Source organism: Setaria viridis, chromosome 8 (assembly GCF_005286985.2).
Source record: "Setaria viridis chromosome 8, Setaria_viridis_v4.0, whole genome shotgun sequence".
In the NCBI taxonomy this organism is placed as follows: Eukaryota; Viridiplantae; Streptophyta; class Magnoliopsida; order Poales; family Poaceae; genus Setaria; species Setaria viridis.
Genome location: NC_048270.2, coordinates 30,275,733 through 30,297,095, shown reverse-complemented (window position 1 = coordinate 30,297,095; position 21,363 = coordinate 30,275,733). Strand labels below are relative to the sequence as shown.

The 21,363-nt window shown below is 43.0% G+C and overlaps 1 protein-coding gene and 1 pseudogene across 2 annotated transcripts; one reads left to right on the top strand and one right to left on the bottom strand.

Moving 5' to 3' along the window:
- LOC140220277 (receptor-like protein EIX1) overlaps positions 1 to 21,132 on the bottom strand; it is a 76,992-nt pseudogene extending 55,860 nt beyond the window's left edge.
- On the top strand, positions 4,889 to 9,732 carry LOC117833095 (uncharacterized). Of its 2 annotated transcripts, none has more exons than XM_034712482.2 (7): positions 4,889 to 5,099; positions 6,079 to 6,117; positions 6,661 to 6,798; positions 7,358 to 7,497; positions 7,588 to 7,658; positions 8,802 to 8,938; positions 9,134 to 9,732. In XM_034712482.2, exons 1-7 carry the CDS (start codon positions 4,947 to 4,949, stop codon positions 9,548 to 9,550), a joined length of 1,095 nt encoding a protein of 364 aa, XP_034568373.1. In that variant the 5' UTR covers positions 4,889 to 4,946; the 3' UTR covers positions 9,551 to 9,732. The 2 variants fall into 2 exon arrangements, with proteins under 2 accessions (XP_034568373.1, XP_072151771.1); XM_072295670.1 differs by having other exon boundaries at positions 4,891 to 5,099; positions 8,823 to 8,938.
- Positions 21,133 to 21,363: the final 231 nt, after the last annotated feature.

Sequence of the window (21,363 nt, the reverse complement as noted above, 5' to 3'; positions counted from 1 at the left end):
TGCATCAATGTTGGATCTTCTGCTTTCGTTCACAACCTCAACAGCTTCGAATCTTCCTCTCCCTGCATTGATCTCCCGGATGATCTGTCCATAGGTGCCCATGCCAGCCCCTTGGAGATTCTTGACGACACTAGCACAATCACTCGCCAGCCTGAATTCCTGAATGAGTAGGTCGCTTGCTAGTGCTAGGCCTTCCTTGCATGCCAGCACTTCTTCTGTCTTGGCGTCTGTGACCCTCTTCAATACCACAGCTAATGCTCCAACAAAAGCGCCAATAGCACTTCGCGCCACTGCTGCCACCGCTACCGTGTTCGAGTTTTTGGATATGGCCGCATCAACATTGATTTTAGCAAAACCATGCGGAGGGGTATCCACTTCGGAATCTGAATCTATCCCAGTTGTTGTTGTGACTTTGGGCTTGATTTCAACATCTCCAATTCTATTATAAACCGTTCCACAAAACAGTGTATCAATAGCGGACTTTGGAACATATTCTCATGAATGGCCTTGCGCCGTGCATGCCACACTGCCCACAATCTCATGACCACCCGTATAAGTTTATCATGTGGCAGTACCTCCATCACCTCCTTCAGCCAACCTCGGGCATCTTGATTCTGAGCCTGACCCAAAACTTCTGTAATGGCATTGTGTTCCAATGCCCAGACACACCGGAACATGTTGCACTCTAGCAATGAATATCTCCATTAGTCCAAGGCTCCACGAAACCACAACAGCTGTTCGGAGCCATGTTCCTGTGGTGGCGCACGTCACTTTTTGGGATAGAATGGCGAGCAAGCCTCCATAAGAACATACGAATCTTTGATGGCACCTTGACCTTCCACAGGTCAGTCCATTCCTTCTTTACTATGTGTGTATCCGACATCCCATCTGTGCTATCCAACCAAGCTCTTGTAGCTCCTTTGTTGCGTACCAACATTCTATAGGAAGATCTGACAGAGAAAATGCCAGTCCGCTCGTAATGTCATGCCCATAAATCATCCCTTCCATCTAAGCTAAGAGGGATATTTGTGATAACTTTTATGTCCAACGGAGTGAAGAAAAGATTTAGCTTGTGGCAGTTCCAAGTCCCCGATGTCTGATCAATGAGATCATGACTAGCTGCAGAGGATTGTTTCCAATGGAACACACAGGACGTAACATGCAGTCCCTTGGCTGCCAATTCACGCTCCAGATATATGTTTCCTCGCCATTGCAAATCCTACGAATGATCCCTTGCTTGAGTACCTCTTTGCCATCAATAATTGCTCGCCGCACCCTTGATGGTGACTCACGTACTTCAGCATCCAAGAAATCTCCATTAGGAAAGTAGACTGCTTTAAGGATTCGTGCACTAAGTGAATCTGGCTCTTGCATAATTCTCCAAGCTTGCCTCACTAGCAACGCTAGATTAAACATTTCAATGTCCCTAAACCCTAGGCCACCTGCGCATTTAGGTTTAGTGATGTCATCCCGTGCTACCCAGCATGTCCTACGTTTTCCTTCCTTACTCCCCCACCAAAAGCTTCGAAGCAGCCCATCAATATGTTTGCACAGTCCTCTTGGGAGCTTGAAGCAAGACATGGAGTAGGTCGGTATATCTTGGGCTACTGCTTTGATCAACACTCCTTTCCCTCTTGATGATAACGCCTTCTCTATCCAACCCTACCCTCGCTTCCACACTCGATCCTTCAAGTACTTAAATGCACCATTTGTTGAACTGCCTACATCGGTAGGCATCCCTAGATATTTCTCACTTAGAGCTTCATTATTAACCTCCAGAATATTCTTTATTTACGCTCTTAAGCTTCCTAAGCACCCTCTAGCAAAGTGTATAGACGACTCATCCATATTCACTTGTTACCCTGACGCCTTGCAGTACAATTGTAACATGTTCTTAACTTCCTCCGCACTCTCAATATTCACTTTGAAGAACAGCAGGTTGTTAGCCGCAAATAGTAAGTGACTCACCACCGGAGCCGATGGAGCCACCTTGATGCCATTAAGCTGCGCTGACTGAACTCGTGATTTTAACAGCCACGAAAGGCCCTCTGCTGCCAACAAAAAGAGGTAGGGAGAGATTGGATCCCCTTGACACATACCCCTTGAGGGTTTAAAACCTTCCATCCGTTCACCATTGAAAAGCACCGAGAATGAAACCGTGGTCACCATTCTCATAATCGACTCCACCTAGATTCGGTGAAAACCAAGCCTTATCATGACTGACTGTAGATAACCCCACTCTACTCAGTCATAACCTTTCCTCATGTCTAGCTTTAGGGCACAACACCTACTATCTTGAGCTCGCTTCTTCTTCATAAAATGCATGCACTCATAAGTTGTAATGATGTTATCTGTGGTCAGTCGCCCAGGGATGAAAGCAGATTGCTCTTCAGCTATAATTTCCGGCAATATTCTCCTCAATCTGTTTGCCAGCACCTTGGAACCGATCTTGTATATCACGTTGCAGAGGCTGATTGGTCGAAACTGACCAAGCTCTTCTGGCTGACCCACCTTGGGAATTAATACAAGGCAAGTATTATTTATGCTTGATGGGTCATCTTCTCCCTGCAACACCCTTAAAACAAACTGATGTTACTTTCTCACCACATAGATCCCAATGACGCTGGAAAAAATGTGCTGGAAAACCATTCAGGCTCTGGTGCTTCGATTGGAAACATTTGGAACAGAGCAACCTTAACTTCTTCCTTGCTGAAAGGTAGGAGTAACTGACTGTGAGCTTAACCGGGACCATGTCTGAAACACGTTCCATATCCTCCGTCCCTTCCGACGTATACAGATCCTTTATTGATTTTTTTTTGTTCTTCCATATTGTGCTATTCATTATTGTATTTTGTGTGGACACTTTATTTAGGTATTTTCCTCCAATTTGTATCCAAACCAAACTTCTATTTTTTGTTTTTTAATTGTGAATTTAGCTAGTTATTGATTGTATTTCAGAATCACTGCTTTTTTCAATTTAGGCCATGAGATGATTACAATAACAAACTGTATAAACCTTTTTTTTTCCTGATTAGGTTGGTAATTTCTAAATTTTGAGAGTGAATATGGTGGTTTCTTTCTTCTTTTTATCTCAAATATTAGGTAATAGATTTATGGTGAGGATTTATATAATATTTTTATTTACTATGTTGGTTCTTGTGCAGTTAACAAATAATTAGGCTGGCAATAAAGATATGATAAGATCCTGGTATCAACTTTGTGAAAGCAGCCAATCATTATTGGCAGCATCGACGGAGTCACATTGTGAAAGTAACCAAACAACCCTGACTGCATCAACAGGGACAGCGTGTGAAAGCAACTAATCAACCTTGGCTGCAATAGCGGGGAATCTGGTGTTGCTTTTTAAAAAACTTCAACACATGGCCTCACCTGCGAACAATCTAGTTGCAAGTACTTAAAAAGCTTTGCAGCATGGAGCTCGCCGCGGATTGCAAGAGAGAGTGGAAAATCGAAAGACGCTTGATATACATACTGAGTTTCCAGTCTCCTGTCGCCATCGTAGCTACGTTACTGTTAAACAATCTATAGCATGAAGATTTCGAATTATTGCCCTATCGCCTTCTTCTTAGCATTATCATCTTGTGCTATATACACAACAACAAATCGATCGCTTGTGTGTTTCTAAAGTCTTTAAAACTATAATTTAGGTGCATTATCTTCTTGTTAGCCTACTGTTCTGATGATGATATGTACGACCATTAAGCCCTCGGTAGCTATACATACACGGCTTTGTCCATGTCTATGCACACACAATTGGAGATTTGTGATTTTTTTTGCGAATCACACGGTTCAGATGCAGTCGCTCACATACACGTACGTACACTCGCCCCTATGAACACACACGCAACTCTACCCATATAAGGACCTCCAAAAGATTGAGGCGGCAGATCCTCAAAATTGATGAAGTCACTACTGACGTCTCACTGTCGACTGGCACGTCGCCTACCATTGAAAGAATAGCGCTGATTAAATCTTAAAATAAATCTAGAAAATTGTGAGCATCAATACGGAGTTGAGGACTCAAACCTTAGTGGGCAGAACCTTACTACGCTCAGTTCGCACACTATTGGTGATCTAATTGTCTCCATCATTTGGTTTTTTATTTTGACCCTGCTTGGCCTGTCACATGCTTCACAGCTTACTGATACACCCCAATATCTAGCCTACTAATCCATAGATTTTTATTTAATATTTCACTTTTCATCCATTCAAAAACAAAAAAAATATGTGTTCAGTATTTTAAATTTTTTAGATATTAATAACTAATGTATTTTACGTGGTCCTTATTTGACATTTTGCTCACAATCAGAATGAAAGCAAAATAATTTTTACTACTTTATTGCAAATTTTGCTTTTTATTGATTATAATTCACATAGATTATTATGAGCTAAATTTTGCATGTACTTTTATTTATTACTCCCTCCCTCCGTTTGAAACTATATGGTACCCTTTTGTTTGATTTTTTCAGAAACAAGGTGAAGTTATACTTAGCTTTTGGCTGCCTTCTTCAAACTTCATATAGCTCTTGCGTAATGGCATGTGCTGTTGTTTTACTTGCATGGGCCACGAGGTCATCAACGTCCAATAACAAAGAGGGTCACCATTCAATGGCCCATTAGAAACGTGGTCCAATCCGACCAAGTCCGAATAGAAAAATTTGTTAGCATTCAAAAGCCCGAAGAGCTGCGCGGCACAGCCTATGCTCTCTCTCATAGGGGCCAAGGCCCAATCGAGCCCACTCCTCCTCGACACAACCCAATCCATCCCGTTCCTCCGCAGCCTGGGCCCAATTCTCCCTCTCCTCTCCAACGCGGCCACGCCAAACTATCTCAACTAACATTTTCTCGTTCACCTCTCTCTCTCAAAAAAAAAAAAGTCTTTTCAGACAGGGAGGGGAAAAAAAATTCGGCGGCGACTGGAGGCGATGGCAGCGCAGGCGGAGGCGGAGGAGGAGGTGCGGCTGGAGCTGGAGGCTGTGGCGGCGGTGTACGGCGACGACGTCCGCGTGCTCCGCGACCTCCCGCCCCACCTCGTCGTCCACGTGCGGCCCCGCACCGCCGACGACTCCTCGCAGCAGGTCCGCCTCGCCCCTCCCCTCCCCTCCCCTCGACACTAGCCCCCTTCCTCTCAGGCCCCCATTGTTTTCCCCGTCCCTCGCGATTACCGAGTGTGGTGGGTCGCGGATGGATGATTCGATCCACCGGCTGGCCAGCCATCTGGTGTGGTGTGGTGTGCTGTGACAGGTAGTGGGCGGTGCTAGAGTTGCCGCCTGTTCTGAGGTGAACCCTAGCTCTCGGAGAAGAGAAGGGGGATTAGTGAGTGGTTCAAGTTTAATCCTTTGGGGGTGACTAGTTGAGCTGTTGGAATATTGAAGATTTGTATGGTTAGCGCTTGTGGGCTTACAGGTTGATTAATTTTAGGGTGTATCTGTGGTGCCATGATCCTGATGCTTTGTTAGTTAACAGTTTAATTTGATCAATTGCTGTGGCAATGATTGCTATGATTGGCCTGATGCTGCAGTCTTGGCAGGCAAACAGGGGTATATACTTAGGAGCCGAGTAGTATGCACTTGTGCAAGCAGTCAAGTGCAATTTTAGTTTGATTACACTCAGATAGTTTCAATTAAGATTTATGGGCCCTCATGTAGGAAATTCATCCTGGAGGACTAGTCTAAACACAAGAGCCACAATCTTTCGGCGGATGTAGTCTTTACCTTTCTCCCCAAGGATTTGTTGTTTGCTCTCTTATCCTGCTATAATCATAATGGAAGTGGCAGTAAAGCTGCCAGCACCAAGCAATAACTTCTTGGTTTTTTGATAAAATCCCTTGGTTGCACTTTCCATGAGCTTTGAAGTCTATATAGTCGTGGCATTACTTTTGTTGCTTGAGATGAAGGCATAGAGATTTATCTACTGTTTTGTTTCTTAGACTTTGACATTGCTAGTGGCGTCTGATGCACGCTGGTAGTTCGATCAATATTGCCCTAAATTCCACTATTTTTATTAGGAGTTATACATTATGATCTGTGCGTTAATGCTGAATTGCTCTGCTTTCAGTTTGTGGAACTCTTTCTTGGAATTAAAGCATCCTCACAGGTATGAACCTCTACTACCATTCGAGATTTTCTGCTCATCTATCCCAACCTACGGATTATATGGTTAGGAATAATTTTTCCACTACTCGTTAATTGATCAACATAGTAATAGTCAAGACTCAACAATATGCATGTTAACATCAAGCATTAAAGTTTTCATGTACATGTAAACAGGTATGTTTCAATGATGCATTGAGATAAATTACTGTTTGAAAACCTTTGTTGTGGAATCATGCCAAGATCTAAAAACATTTCTTCTCCAAAATTTTTATGCCTTGGAATGAAATTTTACAGTGCTTATGGTATCATAGGTTTAGAACAAAACATGTCATATCAAGCAATCATTTCAAATTACAAAACTCATATTATAGCTTGATATTGATATCTAGCATGCTTGTGACATTTTACTACAGTATCATGATATGCTGCTGCCCTTCTGACAGAAACAACTTTGTTCATAATACTTCAGACATGGTTAAACTTTTGCTCAGTCTTGATTGTTAATGCACTTTGGATTTATGGCATTGCCATATTGTACTTGCAGTATCCAAATGAACCACCTCACATTTATGCTGTGGAAAGTAAGGGCCTTGATGAGGATCGACAGTCATATCTTATTAGAAGCATCCAGAACAAGGCAAAAGAGCTTTCCAACTATCCAATGCTTGTGACATTATGTGAGGTATTCAGTCTGTTTTGCTTTCTGTACAGCACAGACCATGATTTTTTTAATATCACAAGGTTCAAAAGATTTTTCACAATCGCAATGTGTTAGTTGAAACAATTCTTGCCTTAGGTACCGTGGGTGCTAGCATTAGACTCAATTCCTTTACCTTCACTTCTTACTCACTATTTGTATACAAACGGAGTTAATAAGATTTACTGCCTTGATGCTTTCAAATTGTATACTATGCCAGACTCCTTAAACTATGGTATCTTTAGGCAACTATCAGATGGCATTTTTACATGTTATTGTTAGTAAATGATCTATATGTTAGGTTTAATAGTAATATGTGATGAATGAGCGAGAAATGGCGCCAAGCTTGTGCTTGTAGCAGAGTTTGTTGTTATAATTCACCAAAACACACCATCTGAATGTTTCACATGGCCCCATATCCGCATGTCAGTGAATATCAAAGGAATCCTGTAGCAGGAATCTGTTAATATCCATCATAACAAGTGTTGTCTAAGAGGGTGGATGGTTCCATTTCTTTCACATGACTTAATAACTTTACATGCAGGAAGCTGGAGAGATCCTCTCGAATATGAATCATCCAGCAGGGGATTGTCCACTGTGTCTATATCCTTTAATGAGAGAGGATAAGGATGGCTCTGAGTTGCCTTTCATGAAGTTGATGTCATGCTACCACTGCTTCCACAGGTTGATGTCTTAACTCATGCATTGACATAACTGTACTGTAGTGCAAATAATTTATTCTCACTAGTGGTAGCCTATATTCTTGCATTGCAGTGACTGCATTATGAGATGGTGGGAATGGCTCCAACATGGTGATGCTAACCTTAAGGAGCGTAATACTAGAGGTGCGGATATTATTTCTTGTTTGTCCACTTTCCCTTCTATTTGAATTTTTTAGCATAATTCGTAGAAATGTTTCATGCACTCCTGAATCAAAGCTGCTTACAAACATTAGTAAGTTGATGACTGATACTTGAACCAAAGTTGCTTACAAGGATTAGTGGGTTGATGCTGATATCTGAACCAAAGCTTCTTAGAAAGAGTTGTTAGGTTGATAGTTGATACTGAAACAAAAGCTGCTCGCAGAGATTATTGTTCCCATGGAAATTTTTTGTTAAAAGTTTGCATGTCATGAAGTCCATAGTATGCTGCCTCTTGTGAACTGCACTTGAATTCTAGGCTTTTAGTCCATTCTGAAACAATGACGACTCTGTGTGAGGTGCAATGTTCGTCGGGGGCAGCCAGCGTAGATTGTAGCCGAATGAGGTGCGAGGGTGAGGGGAGAAGAGCCGCCGTTGACCTGTGGTCGCCGGCAATTTAGCTGCTGGCCGATCTGCAGGGAGGAGTTGGGGGTGTGCGGGTTACTGTTCACGTGAACAGTACTCGAGGGGGAGGGGGTGGAGGCGCAGGGAGAGGTGGAGAGGCAGGGGGCAGGGTAGGGTTTAAGCTTTTCCTTGCTGATCCAAAATAGATTGCACCCTTTTAGTTTTATAGTGACTCCTAACTTAACTCCCAAGCAATCTAAGGATGGAATCCTTCCATCTTACAACTCAATCTCTAATTATTACCTAACTTAAACAAAAGGACTTCCTAATACTTGAATAGACTAAAGATAGAAGGGAGGGGGCTGCTGGGCGCCTGGACCCCCTAGGGTGGTGCGGCGAGGGCTGTAGGTGCCCCTGCACGCCTGCCTGCTGCTGTTGGGCCTGCCTGGCCCATGGCGCCAGGGCCCTGGCTGCCCATGCACGTGACACTCTGGTGTCAGCAGTTTACTGAATTACTATCGTAAAGAAGCACATTAAATTGTCAACATATGGGATTATTTATTTCTCGCTTACAATGTCATTTGGTATTCTATCAAGGGCGCAGGGCTTTAGATACATCCGTAAAATTCTTGCATACATGTAACTGACATTTTTGTTCATTGATTCGATATGCTAAATGTCATTAATCTTGACTTGTCCTGCTAATTATTAATGCTTCTAAAGGATTCGATTTGTCCAGCTCAGGCAAGCATTATAATGTGAATCAGAACAAAGGATTTTGTCCAGTTTGCCGCAAAGTGTTCGATGAGAAGGATATTGAGCATGTTCGTGATCTGTTGGGTGAAAGTACTTCCCGGCTGGTATGTCTCAGATATGGTTTACATACAAGTGAAAACCCTTTCTACATTTTGAGGCTTTGCCAGTTTAAGTTTACTGCATTGAAGCCTTGATCATATTACTCCATATCACTATTGCCCACTATATCATATAATCCTTATCTTGAATAAATGAGACCCGCCATAACTCTTTTCCTGTTTTTACTTGTTCACCTCTAGGAATCATTGACACTTGACCTGGGTGAAGCTGAGAAGGAATTGTTCCATTCTGAGGCAGAGCAAATCAGGAGAAAAAGAATCGAATCACTTGTTAATCTGCAGCAAGAATGCAACGGGCTGATTGAACCGAAGAAAGACCTTGCCATACAACCGGGAATGTATGTTACTCTTCCTCCCAGCACACCAGACACAGCTGCAGAAGAGAACGCTGATCCCAGCGAGGACACCCCTACTTCAACCTCAGGAACAGAGCAACGCAGCCAGGTAAACAACACCAGCAGCAATAAGCCGAAGAATTCTGGATATCGAAGGCGAAACCGAGCTAACACTTCAAGAAGACAGCCTCACGGCCAACCTCATAGGCAGCCTGGTATGCAACAGTGGCAGAGGAAAGAAGCAGACACTTCACAGCAATAACATTGAAGCAATGAGGGTGTGAGGTGTTCTATCGGTTATGTATATTGTTGGTGCGCCCTGTGTTTTTTTTCCATGGCACACATCATAATTTTTGCACTGTTGACCAAGAGAGTTAAAGAGTATATTGTCACACCTGGTTTTAAAACGAAATCAAGTGCTATCTATATGTATGCCAGGATCAAGTACTATCTATATGTATGCTAGGATCAAGTTTCATACATATAGTGACATCATCAGTGAATAATAATAACAGTATCATGTAAATGAATATAAATAATGAGTTACAAGTCTATCAGATATATACAGCTTAATTTTAGAAATGGAGGCTTCAATCTTCACAGCTAATTGATTGGGGTTGCATACGCATAGAACTCAGCATCATCTTCAGAAAACTTCACACACCTTCCTTGTATGAGCAGCAGTAAGCAAGCATGAGTATACTTAGGGTTAGTATTCAGAATAATGATTTAAATCCATCTTCAAGTTTATTAATCATGTGAGGGTTCAGGGCGCTCTTCACCGTGAGCACGGCTGATATATCAGTTTTAGATACTATGCAGAGGTTGTACACTTTCACCACAAGTTGCGTAAAAAGTTTAGAATAACTTTAGACCCAACCATGTTGTGCAAAAGTAGGCACTTATCATACTACCGAGGTGTGATTGCATAGGGACGCTACGAGGCCTTTACAAAGATTTCCTAATAAGAAGTAGCCCGCTAAGGTTTCTGGATCAGTAGCAGAGCATAAACCTCTCTCAAGACTGCGAAGCTACCGTAGTGCAGAGTAGTCTGAGGGCCAGGTTATACCCCATCTGCCACCATCCCTCTTACCCATTCGATAAGACCGCTTCAAACTAGAGTCTCTAATTAATTAGCTAAGACAAGAGCTATTGTTGTTGCACTGTTTTCCTAGGTGGTTGCTCAATGTTCCAATTAATTTATGGTATTCTTGTAAAATAAGCATAGATAGAAAGATGCTTAGGGACACTTGCATTCCTCCGAAGATACAGCTGCTCAGATTATCTTCAGCTCTTGTTCTTCGAAGCTCTCGAACGACGTTCCTTCGGCTCGCAACAATCATCGGGCACAAGCATACAAACAAAGAAGCACAACTAAAAACAATACACCAATCAAAATAAAAGCTTTGAAGGAGTATACTAAATGATTCTTTAGGGCTCGATTCTAAGATCACAAAGGTGCGTGAAACACTAAGAATGATGCTATCATTAAAAAATATACATCTATCAGGGAAACTTTGATTGCAAAGGAAAAGATAAGAGCTATATGCTGCATTTATTTTAATTAGAAAATATATGTAAAGGATACTTTTAGAAAATATCCTAAGTGAGAGTTCATTCAAATTATATTTGTATCCGAAAAGATGATGTAAAACCTATTCAACTTTTATTTATAAATATTCATGTACAAATTATGCCATTTAAACATTTAACTTTGGAAAATAAACTATATGTAATAACATCTAATCGTCGCATTGAACTAAAACAAGTTATAATTTGAAACTCATTCATGTTGATACTAATCATATTAACACTTACTTAAAGAAAACCGATGTATAGATCTAATTAGCTTTTAATTAAAAAAATATTTGAGAGTAAGCATTAATCAAATTAACACTTATTATGTAAAGCGGTGTATAACATTAAATAGCTTTTAATTAAAGAAGACATGTTTAACAGGCATTAATCAAATTAACCTTCAGTTATGAAAGAGAGGTACAACTCTAATTTGATTTTATTTAGAAAACTCAGTTAAATCGGATTAGTCAAATTAAGATTAACTATGAAAACCGATATGTATACCCTAATTAAACTTTATTAAGAAAAGGTATTCAAATAGGCATTAATCAAATTAATTTTAGAATAAATTCTTAAAACACATATTAGGGTAAATATCATGGCTAGCGTGTAGTTTATGTTGAGACGAAACTAACTCAACAAGAACGAGCTTAAACGGATATGAAACACGCGAGGTATGGTCATTTAAAGATTCTAGGGATTTATTCGCGATTAACCCTAGACAATAGGGGCTAGCAAGGAAGATTTCCGAGACACATTGAACAGACAAAGGTTAGGTCTAGATATGAAAAGTTCATGGGTTGGACTGGTTTGCAAATAATCTAATTGATCTAGGGGTTTATTTGAAAAGCAGCATAGACTCAGAGAATTCTACCAACATTACAGATTTCCCTAGGGTTTAAATTGCAAAAGCTCCAGCTTCTATAGGCCATGGCGGGCGGGTGCCCTGGCCGGCAAAAATCAACGGCGCTCCGAGCGATGATGGGCTCGGCTGAGGCGGGGAAGACGGAGAAGAGGTCGAGGGGACCTCGAGGCGGGTCTTACCGGCGTCGGAGGTAGACTGAGCTAGCGGGAATCTGGAGGCGGGTGGTTGGCTCGTCAATCTTCACTGGCCGGTGGTGCCCTAGTGCTGGACGGACGACGAGGATAGGCAGCGAAGATTCGGCTTGACTCCATGGACATCCTCACGGTGACGGCGTTGCCTAGCGGTCGACAGGCGTGGCGAATCGGAGTGCGAGGAGTGCAGCGGCGGCGCTCAGCTCGGCAGTACGCTCGTCGGCGGTGGTTTGGAGCAGTTGTGGAGCGCAGAGAACGCGGAGGCTCCGGGCTCAACTTTATAGGCGGGCAGGGTGCCTTGGTGCGCACGCCAAGGGCATCGCGGCGGCGGGGTGACATACTCGACTCGGCAAGCGTGGCTGTAGCTAGGCCTGGATGGGCCTGGCTGGACTGGTGGATGGGCCCTGGCAGCTGATGAGCCCGCGAGCTCAGCCCAAAAGGATAGGATAGGTTTTTTTAAAATAATTCTGTGTGTCAAGATAAATCCAGAAAATTCTAGATAAATCATTTAGACCACGAAAAATACTCTAAAAATTCCAAAAATTCCAGGAGAATTTCTAGAGATAGTTTGGGACACGAGGAGTCCAAATATAACACTTGGAGCTTGTGAAAAAGGGTTTTAGAGTCTTCTAATAAATATATTAAGCTCTAGGAAAATGAGAATAAATTCCAGAAAAAGCTGGAAAATTCTCAGAAGAACCTGGTCATCGTCTAAAAGCATTTTAAAATATTTACACTCAACAAGCACCAAGATGCATCGGCATAAATGCAACACACATAAAACAACACTATTTAATTTAGAAAAACAACCAATTATTTTTCCTATACTACATTTCCTGTCAAGAAATAAATGCTGGGAAATTTTTTAAAATTATGAGAAAATTATTTCTTAATTTTTCTTTCTAATCACATCCTGAAATCTAAAAAGTGACATATCTTGCCGGATTTTATTTCTGAAGGATAAACAGTGCATTGTGGTTCATGTCACTGCAAAATTGAAGCTACGCTCCTGCTATGAAACGCAAAGTAGAAAAAACTGCTTTCTTGACCCTACATATACTCCATATTTTTTTCATTTCGAGGTGCTCTACTGAAGTGCTCGGTTCAAGTTGAATTGAAATGAATAATTTTGTTGTTCAAGTTGCCACTTGCAGTAAGAAACGTATGATGCCAACGAAATAGTGTAGATACTAAGCAAACATGTTGTGCTCAACTGCTCATCATTTTGAGTACAACCAACAACAATATCTTGGCCCCCTCAAAAAAAAAAAAACAATATCTTGGCCAAGCAGGGGCGTGGCAGTTTAACAATATAATTTGTTCTTAATGCTGCTTGGCCTTTCTTTACTGCTCTTTGTTGGAAATATTGTGTTATGGCTTATACTTTGTAACAAGCACTGAATTACATTGCCGGGGTATATATACTGATATTTCCATTATCTAACAAAAGAAAAGTAGAAGAGATTTAGTTGCTGTTTGCTGTTGTCTTCCTGGCAAGCTTTGCCAAAGAAACAACCGCCACTACAAATACATTGTCAAGCACCTTATCAAACAGGTGGAAGTAAGCAATTCTCCAACCCTCCTTGAATAACAGGGCACAAAAACACCCCATGCACCCACTATGAGGTCGCACACAACTCCAAGATAAAAGAAATCTTGCTGATGACCACCTTCGTTTATTTCTGTGTGGCCTTCCTTTGATGCACCATTTCTTGAACAATTCTTTTGAAGAGGAGGCCCGCAAAGGCCGATATTGCCAGTATACATTGATGGGCTTGCAGAATATAGGGTGTCAAGTTGTGCTCCTTATGGTATTCTTCCTGTAAAGTTTATGACAAGTCCATGTAACTTAGAAATGTCAAATTTGATAGACTTGCTGGTACCTCCCCTGAAAGGTTATTTCTTGAGAGGTCAAGTGATTCCAATGATCTCATAGCCCCAATTCTGTTTGGAATATTTCTGCTGAAGTGGTTCCGAGAGAGATTCAAGTTGATTAGTGCTTCCAAAGTTGTTATTTTTTCTGGAATTTCACACCCGCCCGTCACGCCTCCACCACACACGTCCGCCTGTCATGCTGCGCCGCTCATCGCGCCACGCCTCCACCGCCTGCACACCGCCCCGCCGGTCGCAACGCCACACCCTCGCGCTGCCTCACCCGTTGCGCTGCCACCGCCAGCGCTCGGCCGCCGCCACCGCCGCCTCACCACCACCGCCCGCACGCTGCCCTGCCCGTCGCGCCACCCCCGCCCGCACGCTGGCCCGCCCGTCGCGCCACCACCGCCACCTCCGGCTTCTCCAGGCAGCCGGCGGCGGTTCCTCCTTCTCCTGCTCCCTTCCCAGCCCGCCGCCGCCGCCGCCTCCGGCTTCTCCACGATGTTGCCGCCGGCTCCTCCTCCATTTCAAGTTCGCCGCTGCCGCCGCCTCCTCCCTTTCTAGGACCCATCCTCATCTTGGTTAAGATAGGAGCCCTTGCAATGGAAGCTGTAAGTTGAGCTATGAAACACATGTTTTGTGATTGATTATTTGAATATTAACCTGCAATTACAGATGTGGTAAGCTTTGTTAGTTAGGTTGGGATGAACAACTTAAGTACCATCATATGTTGATACAAAGGTATTCTTTGAAATGGTTGTGATACATTTAATTTTTTTCTTACAGGTTACCGTAACGGAGGCAAAAGGGTATGTTAGCCTGGAGGAAATTAAAGAATATAAGAGTGTTGTAGATCAGACTTTTATGAGGGAGGAAGATTTCTATGAGTTTTATAATGATTATGCATGCCATAAAATGTTTAGTATCAGAAAGGACAGAGTTAGGTACAAGACAGGCACCAAAGAGGTGATATGGAGAAGATTCATGTGCTCCTATGAAGGATATAGATCCGTTAAGTACTTTGAAAGGATGGATCAAAAAAGACAGCCACGTGCCCTCACCCGTTGTGGATGCACGGCTAGGCTTGATGTGGAGTGGAGTCAAAGTAATGGCATCTGGTATGTGAAGCACTTTGTGGATGTCCATACACATGCCCTTGCAAAACCAGAGCATGCTTTTGTTTTGCGGTCTCATCGAGGGCTTAATGATCCTCAGAAAGCGGAGGCAATCGAGCTAGGGCTAGGTGGGCTGCATCTATTTTAGATCATGGACGTAATGGAGACCAGCCACGGTGGTCCAGGAGAGACTGGATTTCTTTCGCAGGACTTGTACAGTTTCTTTTCAAGGTACAAGAAGGGAAAGGTTGAAGAAAGTGATGCAGAATTTGTGTTGAATCATATGCGTCAGATTCAAGAGAAAGATCCAGAGTTCTTTTTCACATTTAGTGTGGATGCACAAGGCAGGTTGAAGAACCTATTTTGGTCGGATGCATAGTTGTAGATAGACTATGGTGTTTTTGGAGACGTCATTGTATTTGACATCACTTACTGCATGAACCGGTACAATCTTCTGTTTGTTCCTTTTATAGGAGTTAACCATCATCGAAGCACAGTTTTCTTTGGCTCCGGTATTTTATCGGATGAAACTATCTTGTCATATGTCTGGCTGCTCGAGGCTTTACTGAAGGCGATGCACCAGAAGCATTCAAAATCCTTAATCACTGATGGGGACGCAGCGATGGTGAGAGCTATTGAGATTGTCATGCCTGATGCAGATCACAGATTGTGCAGTTAGCACATAGACCAAAACATGATGAAACGATTTTGTGGTTCGAAGCTCAAGGATTTCAGAAAGTTCATATACCATGCAATGGAGGAGGGTGAATTTATAGGTACCCATAATATCAAAGAAGATAACCTATGGGTAAATAGGATGTACAAACTTAGAAGGAAGTGGGCTGCAACGTTCACAAGAGGGAGACATTTCTTAGGCATGCAAAGCAATCAGAGGAGCGAGAGTCTGAACTCAAGGATTTACAACCATTTAGACCGAAAGATGTCCCTGGTTGATTTAATGGAGCATTATGAGTTCTGCCTATCACGCATTCGTCGGAATGAGATTGAGGTTGATGCGAAGGCGCTGTGTTCTATCCCATTCACTAAGATTTCTGCTGATGTTCTTGAGAAAAGTGCTGTGCGGATCTTCACACCAAATATTTTCCAGAAAGTGAGCTTCCAGATTAAAAAATCAAGTAATTGATTGGTGACAGAGGTGACATTGCAGAATGGGTGTTTGAGGTATGAGGTTTCATTGCAAGGCAACAACAAGCTTTGTTTTCACATGACTTGTACCTTTGGGTCATCGTTGGTTGATGCTAGATGCCATTGCCGGAAGCTGGAGCGCGAAGGAATTCCATGTGCACATACTTTTTGCGTCATGAAGGATGCTCGTATAGAGAGCATCCCTCCTTGTTGTGTTTACGTGAGGTGGACTATGAATGCCAAGAGTGCTTCTCAACGAAGATGCGTAGCAACATGCATGTTTAGACAGAACAAATGGATCATTACCATTCTCTTCGCTCAAAGGGCAATCGTGCTTTATTCAAAGTTTCTAGGAGCCAAGGAGAGACGGAGAGGGTAATGAAGTTACTTGATGATATTTTGAAAGAATACACGCAGGAGCACGGGATGGAAGAGGAGACGTCATTTGGGCCATTGCCGGCTCATTTCTCAGCAGCCAACCAGCCTTGTGGCACCAAAGTACTTGATCCGATGAAGATTGTTTCGACATGGACGTGGACGGAGCTAATTCTTGGGTGCAACAGAAGGACCATACACCACCTGCGCAACAGAAGGAGCATGCACCACATGTGGGAATTGATCCAATTACACCTGTGCTGTTCTATCCAGTAAGTTTCTGATCAGTTTATCAATACAACATGACATGCAAAAAAAAATTATATTTGTCCAAAATTTTTAATCAGATCCATTCATCCCAGGGTAACACTGGGGTAGAGCTCAACTTTAATGGTCCCTTGGAGGATAACACTGATGACGAAACAGATTCTGAAGACCCTATCGTTAACTTTACTGAGGACCCATTCATCTATCCACCCAAGATAGAAAGGAAGCCGGTACAATTTTCACTCATCTTTTTGTTGCCATCATCATATTATGAACCGTTATGATTTAATTGATCGCAATTTTATAGGTGTCAAAGGCCTATGGTGATATAATGGAAAAATTACACGCCATGGATACCCGGGAATACGGAGACTACAACTACCTAAAAACTGCACAGGAATCAATCTGTCACCAAGTAAAAGGAATTACTAGCGCCTTTCACACAATTCAACATTCACTGATTGACATTAAGTGCTACATCCAGGTACGTACTAATGAATTTTGAACCCTGCATGTGAGTTTGACTTGCCTACTCACAACCTTGTAGCCTCTAGAGCAGATCAACAAATTTGATTTGCCCCAACAGAATATGACACAAGGGCGACTGATTTCAAGAACAGCTGGAGAGCCACCAAGGCCAATTGATGAAAAAGTAAGTAGGTTCTATGACCATGATACTAAACCAGGTACCTATGATAGCACAAAAAGGAAGCGAGGTGAGTCGGATAAACTTGATGTAAAGAAAGGTAATATAAAGTGTATCCAATCTAACATTTGACAATAATTCATATTGGTAATTGATATTATGTGATGATGTGATTGCAGAGTTCAGCTGTTTCATGGATGAATTTCTTCAAGTTATGAATATAAACAGAGGCTACGATGATGACATCATTATCAAAATAAAGGGTGTTGTATTAACAAGAAAGGAGATGCACACTTTGACTATACAGTATGACTACGACTGTTTCAACAAATGTTTAGATGATAAGGTTTGTCCTTAAAACATTGTTTATTTAGTTCCTTCATTTACTAGTTGTTTAAGATACCAACAGTAATATGTGAAGTGGAGTGTCATTTAAGTACCTTGTTCTTACTATCCTGATCAATTAATGGTTGTGTTGCTTCTGTAATAGGTTAGTCCTCGATGAATATATTGCTCTATGTCAGTTGGCACCCCCAGCTGCAATAATGATGGATCAAAACTTTAATTAGTAATTAAATAGGCAAGCTCATGTAGATAATTATTGTATCATGCAGATAATAGATGCACGCATACATGACATGCGCGGGAAGATCCCGGATGACAAATGGATATTCACCAATGTTTACTTGGAGAACACGCACATGCCTACAAGGTTCCAGTACACACAGAGACATGAGGCTGAGCTATGTAAAGAAGAAGCAATGCACAGGTGTGCAGTTGCATTTAAATACGTCAGACACGAAATGGTAGCACATATTTACTTAACTGCTAGTCAATACTTTCATGCATTCAATGCTGACTACAACATTTGTAGGTATTTCTCCCAATGCGTGTGCAGACACACTAGTTCTTGGTGGTAGGGAACGCTTGCGGACTGTACAAGTATTGAACTCCGACAAACAATTCGTTGCAAATATAGTGCAACAAGTCAGGAATATGGTGAGGTTTAAGTAATTCTGTATACTTTGTACTGTTCCATTTTGATTGCACAGTACATAATACCATTATATGAAATAGGTTCAAGGCTTGCACTGTTATTTGGAGATCGTTCAAAACGACAAGAAGGAGGACTACCATCGGTGGAAGGATTTTAATGTCAAGACCTGGGACATCGACATGCTCGGTGGACTACCACAACAGGAGGACAGGACATCATCCGGCATTATGGTTACAAACTACAAAAAGGCTTCACATAGAACCTTATTGATGAGTTCAGATCTAAACTAGCAGCTATACTGGTGAACTCAGACTTCAATAAGGAGCAGACTATGAAGGGATCCTTTGAGATCTAGTTCGACTCTTGCAGTTAAAAAAGTTATCTTCAGTTCCTACAAATTAAGTGTACTGCTATAGTAATTTCATATTCAGTGTGGTACATGCTCATGATTCCAAACAAGTCTCCAAACAAAGAATTCACGAAACACACATTAAACATCCTGACAAGAAAAACCCATTTAAAGATGAAGCCTTAACTTATTCAGTGAGAATACCAGACGAGGAGGAGCCCAGCTAGCCCTAATCCTCCTGTAGTCGGATGAGGAGGCGAGCTTGTCGGGCGCTTGCGGGTGACAATGTTCTTGTACTTGACGAGGTTCTGGATGGCGTCGTGCAGCAATCTGACCTAGTCCCTAGGGTGAGGGGGGAGGTGCAGCAGAGTTAGCAATGCGGCGGCGGCGGGGAGGGGAGGGGATAACAGATAGGAGGGGTGAGAGCTAGGAAGGGTGCGTACTTGGCCTTACCCGTGGAGTCCTGGACGCTGGCGTGGATCCGCCTGAGCTCGTCTGCCTGGTCATCGGTGGTGGCAGAGCTGCTGCTGCTGCTTGGGGTCGGGCCCCCAGGCGAGCGAGTTGAGGGAGAGCGGCACGAGCCCTTCCCTGGCGTGAAACGGACTGAACGGGGGCAACGCGATGCCGTGGAGTCGCCGCCGCCCACCGCGTAGTCACCACCGCCCGCCGGAGTCGCTGCCGCCAGCTGCGGAGTCACCACAGCCCGCCGTGTAGTCGCCGCTGCGGAGTCAGCGCCGCCGCCCCAGTGCAACCCTAGCGACGGATTGGAAACAAGGAGAAGAGGAATAAAAAGGAAAGAAGATGATACTTAAGAAAGATTTGATCTATTTCAACAATGCCATTTTACATCTTTCCAATCATACCCCTATACTACCCATGCTTCTCATGCATACTACCTATACTACAGCTTAAGGTTTTAGTAGTATACAATTAATCTCAACCATCGGATTCTTACATACGAGTTCTTTTCCAACAGTAGCATAGGGTAGTATTGTGTTCCGTAAAAGAGCTCATGAAGATATACAATGCTCACTTGCCATTGCAACCAGGCAGGAAACATAGGACCTAGTTGGCAAGATGCAAACATTGCTCTAGACAGTCTAAATGGAGGTTACCATTCTGTACTGATCTCAACCTTCAAGGAATTATGGGACAAGTCTATGTACTGCAAGCTCTTTGCATTAAGAAAGTGTTCCTCAGTGATCACACCGTCCAATTGATTGCCGGACAGGTCAAGGTTTCTTAAAGCAGTCAAATGGCCTATAAATGCCGGCAGAGGTCCGCTGATATTGTTATCATGAAGATCAAGAATGACCAAGGTGGTTAATTGCCCCATCCAGTTTGGTAGCACCCCAGTAAAGCTATTTCTCGCGAAGTGCAACTCCTTCAATTTGTTGGACGGATAAACCGGTAAATTCTCAAATAACTCTGTTACGTTACCATATGAGAGGCTCGTGGCAAGGTTTCTTATGTTCCAAAACCAACAGGATTCGATTGGATGCTCGAAGTCATTCTTATAGAGATCCAACACCTCGAGATTCGTGAGGTTAAGGTGTGGAAGCGATTGGTTTGCGCTTGTAAGCGAGCAATAAGAAAAGATGAAGGACCTTCAGAGATGGAACCATATTCACCACTCGAGGCCAATCAGAAGTAGTGCTGAGGTTTACCCAGCTGAGATCAAGGTATTGTAGAAAATGCAGACGTGTTAGCCATGAAACGTCTGTTGAGTATGCATCGTCTCGCATACTTGAAAGGTCGAGATACTGCAACTTTGACAAGTTGCCAAGATGAGGAGGCACAATACCAGAGAACAGTATGCCCGAGAGATTAAGATACTTCAGATTGTTCATGGAGCCCAATAACTCCGGAATAAGACCAGTTGACCCCTCGAGGTTATTCATGCTGAGATCGAGGTGTTGCAGATGTTGCAAGCAGAGCAGGGAGCTACTTATCTCGCCGAAGAGTTGCTGCACGTAACACCTCTCCACTGGCAGCAATCCTGCTCTCGCTGCCATGACGCGAGGACGCCCGTTGGGTCCCTTGTGATGCCCTGCTTGAAGATGAGCAGGGCATCCTCTCGTGCGGTAGGCAGCAGCTCGCGCATGGCGGCTGCTGCAGGGCAAGGGCTGTGATGAGGAAGATTCTCCCACGGGTGGAAAATTGAGCAGTAGTTCCGGTTGAATAGTCTTATATCTCTCGAAAATCTAATCGGAACTAATCATTTGGAACTAAAGATTTCTATCTTTTGTAGCTAGATGGAACGTCGTTTATCTACTAATGTCCAGGCGGCGGCTGCGATGAGCTGCGTGTAGGCCGGAATGGCGGCGGATGAGCCAGGCATGGTGAGCGGTGGATCAGCTATGCGCTTGGGAACTGGGAAGAGGCTGGAACCGGTGTGGATTTGTTGCGTTGAAACGCGTAGCAGAATGAGTCCGAGTTTGCTAGCGACCTGTGTGTGAATAGTCTTCGGACTTCGGTGGCTTGACATGGTCATCCAAGACTCCAAGCGGACCATGTAGGACTCCTAGTCTACTATGCCATGGTCTCTTCGGCAGCCAGTAAGAATTAGTGGCAACATACTACTAAGGATGTACTCCCTCCGGACAATTTTGTTTGATGATTGAGACAAACAAATAGAACTATAAAAAGGTTCAAATTTTCACCACTTCAATTT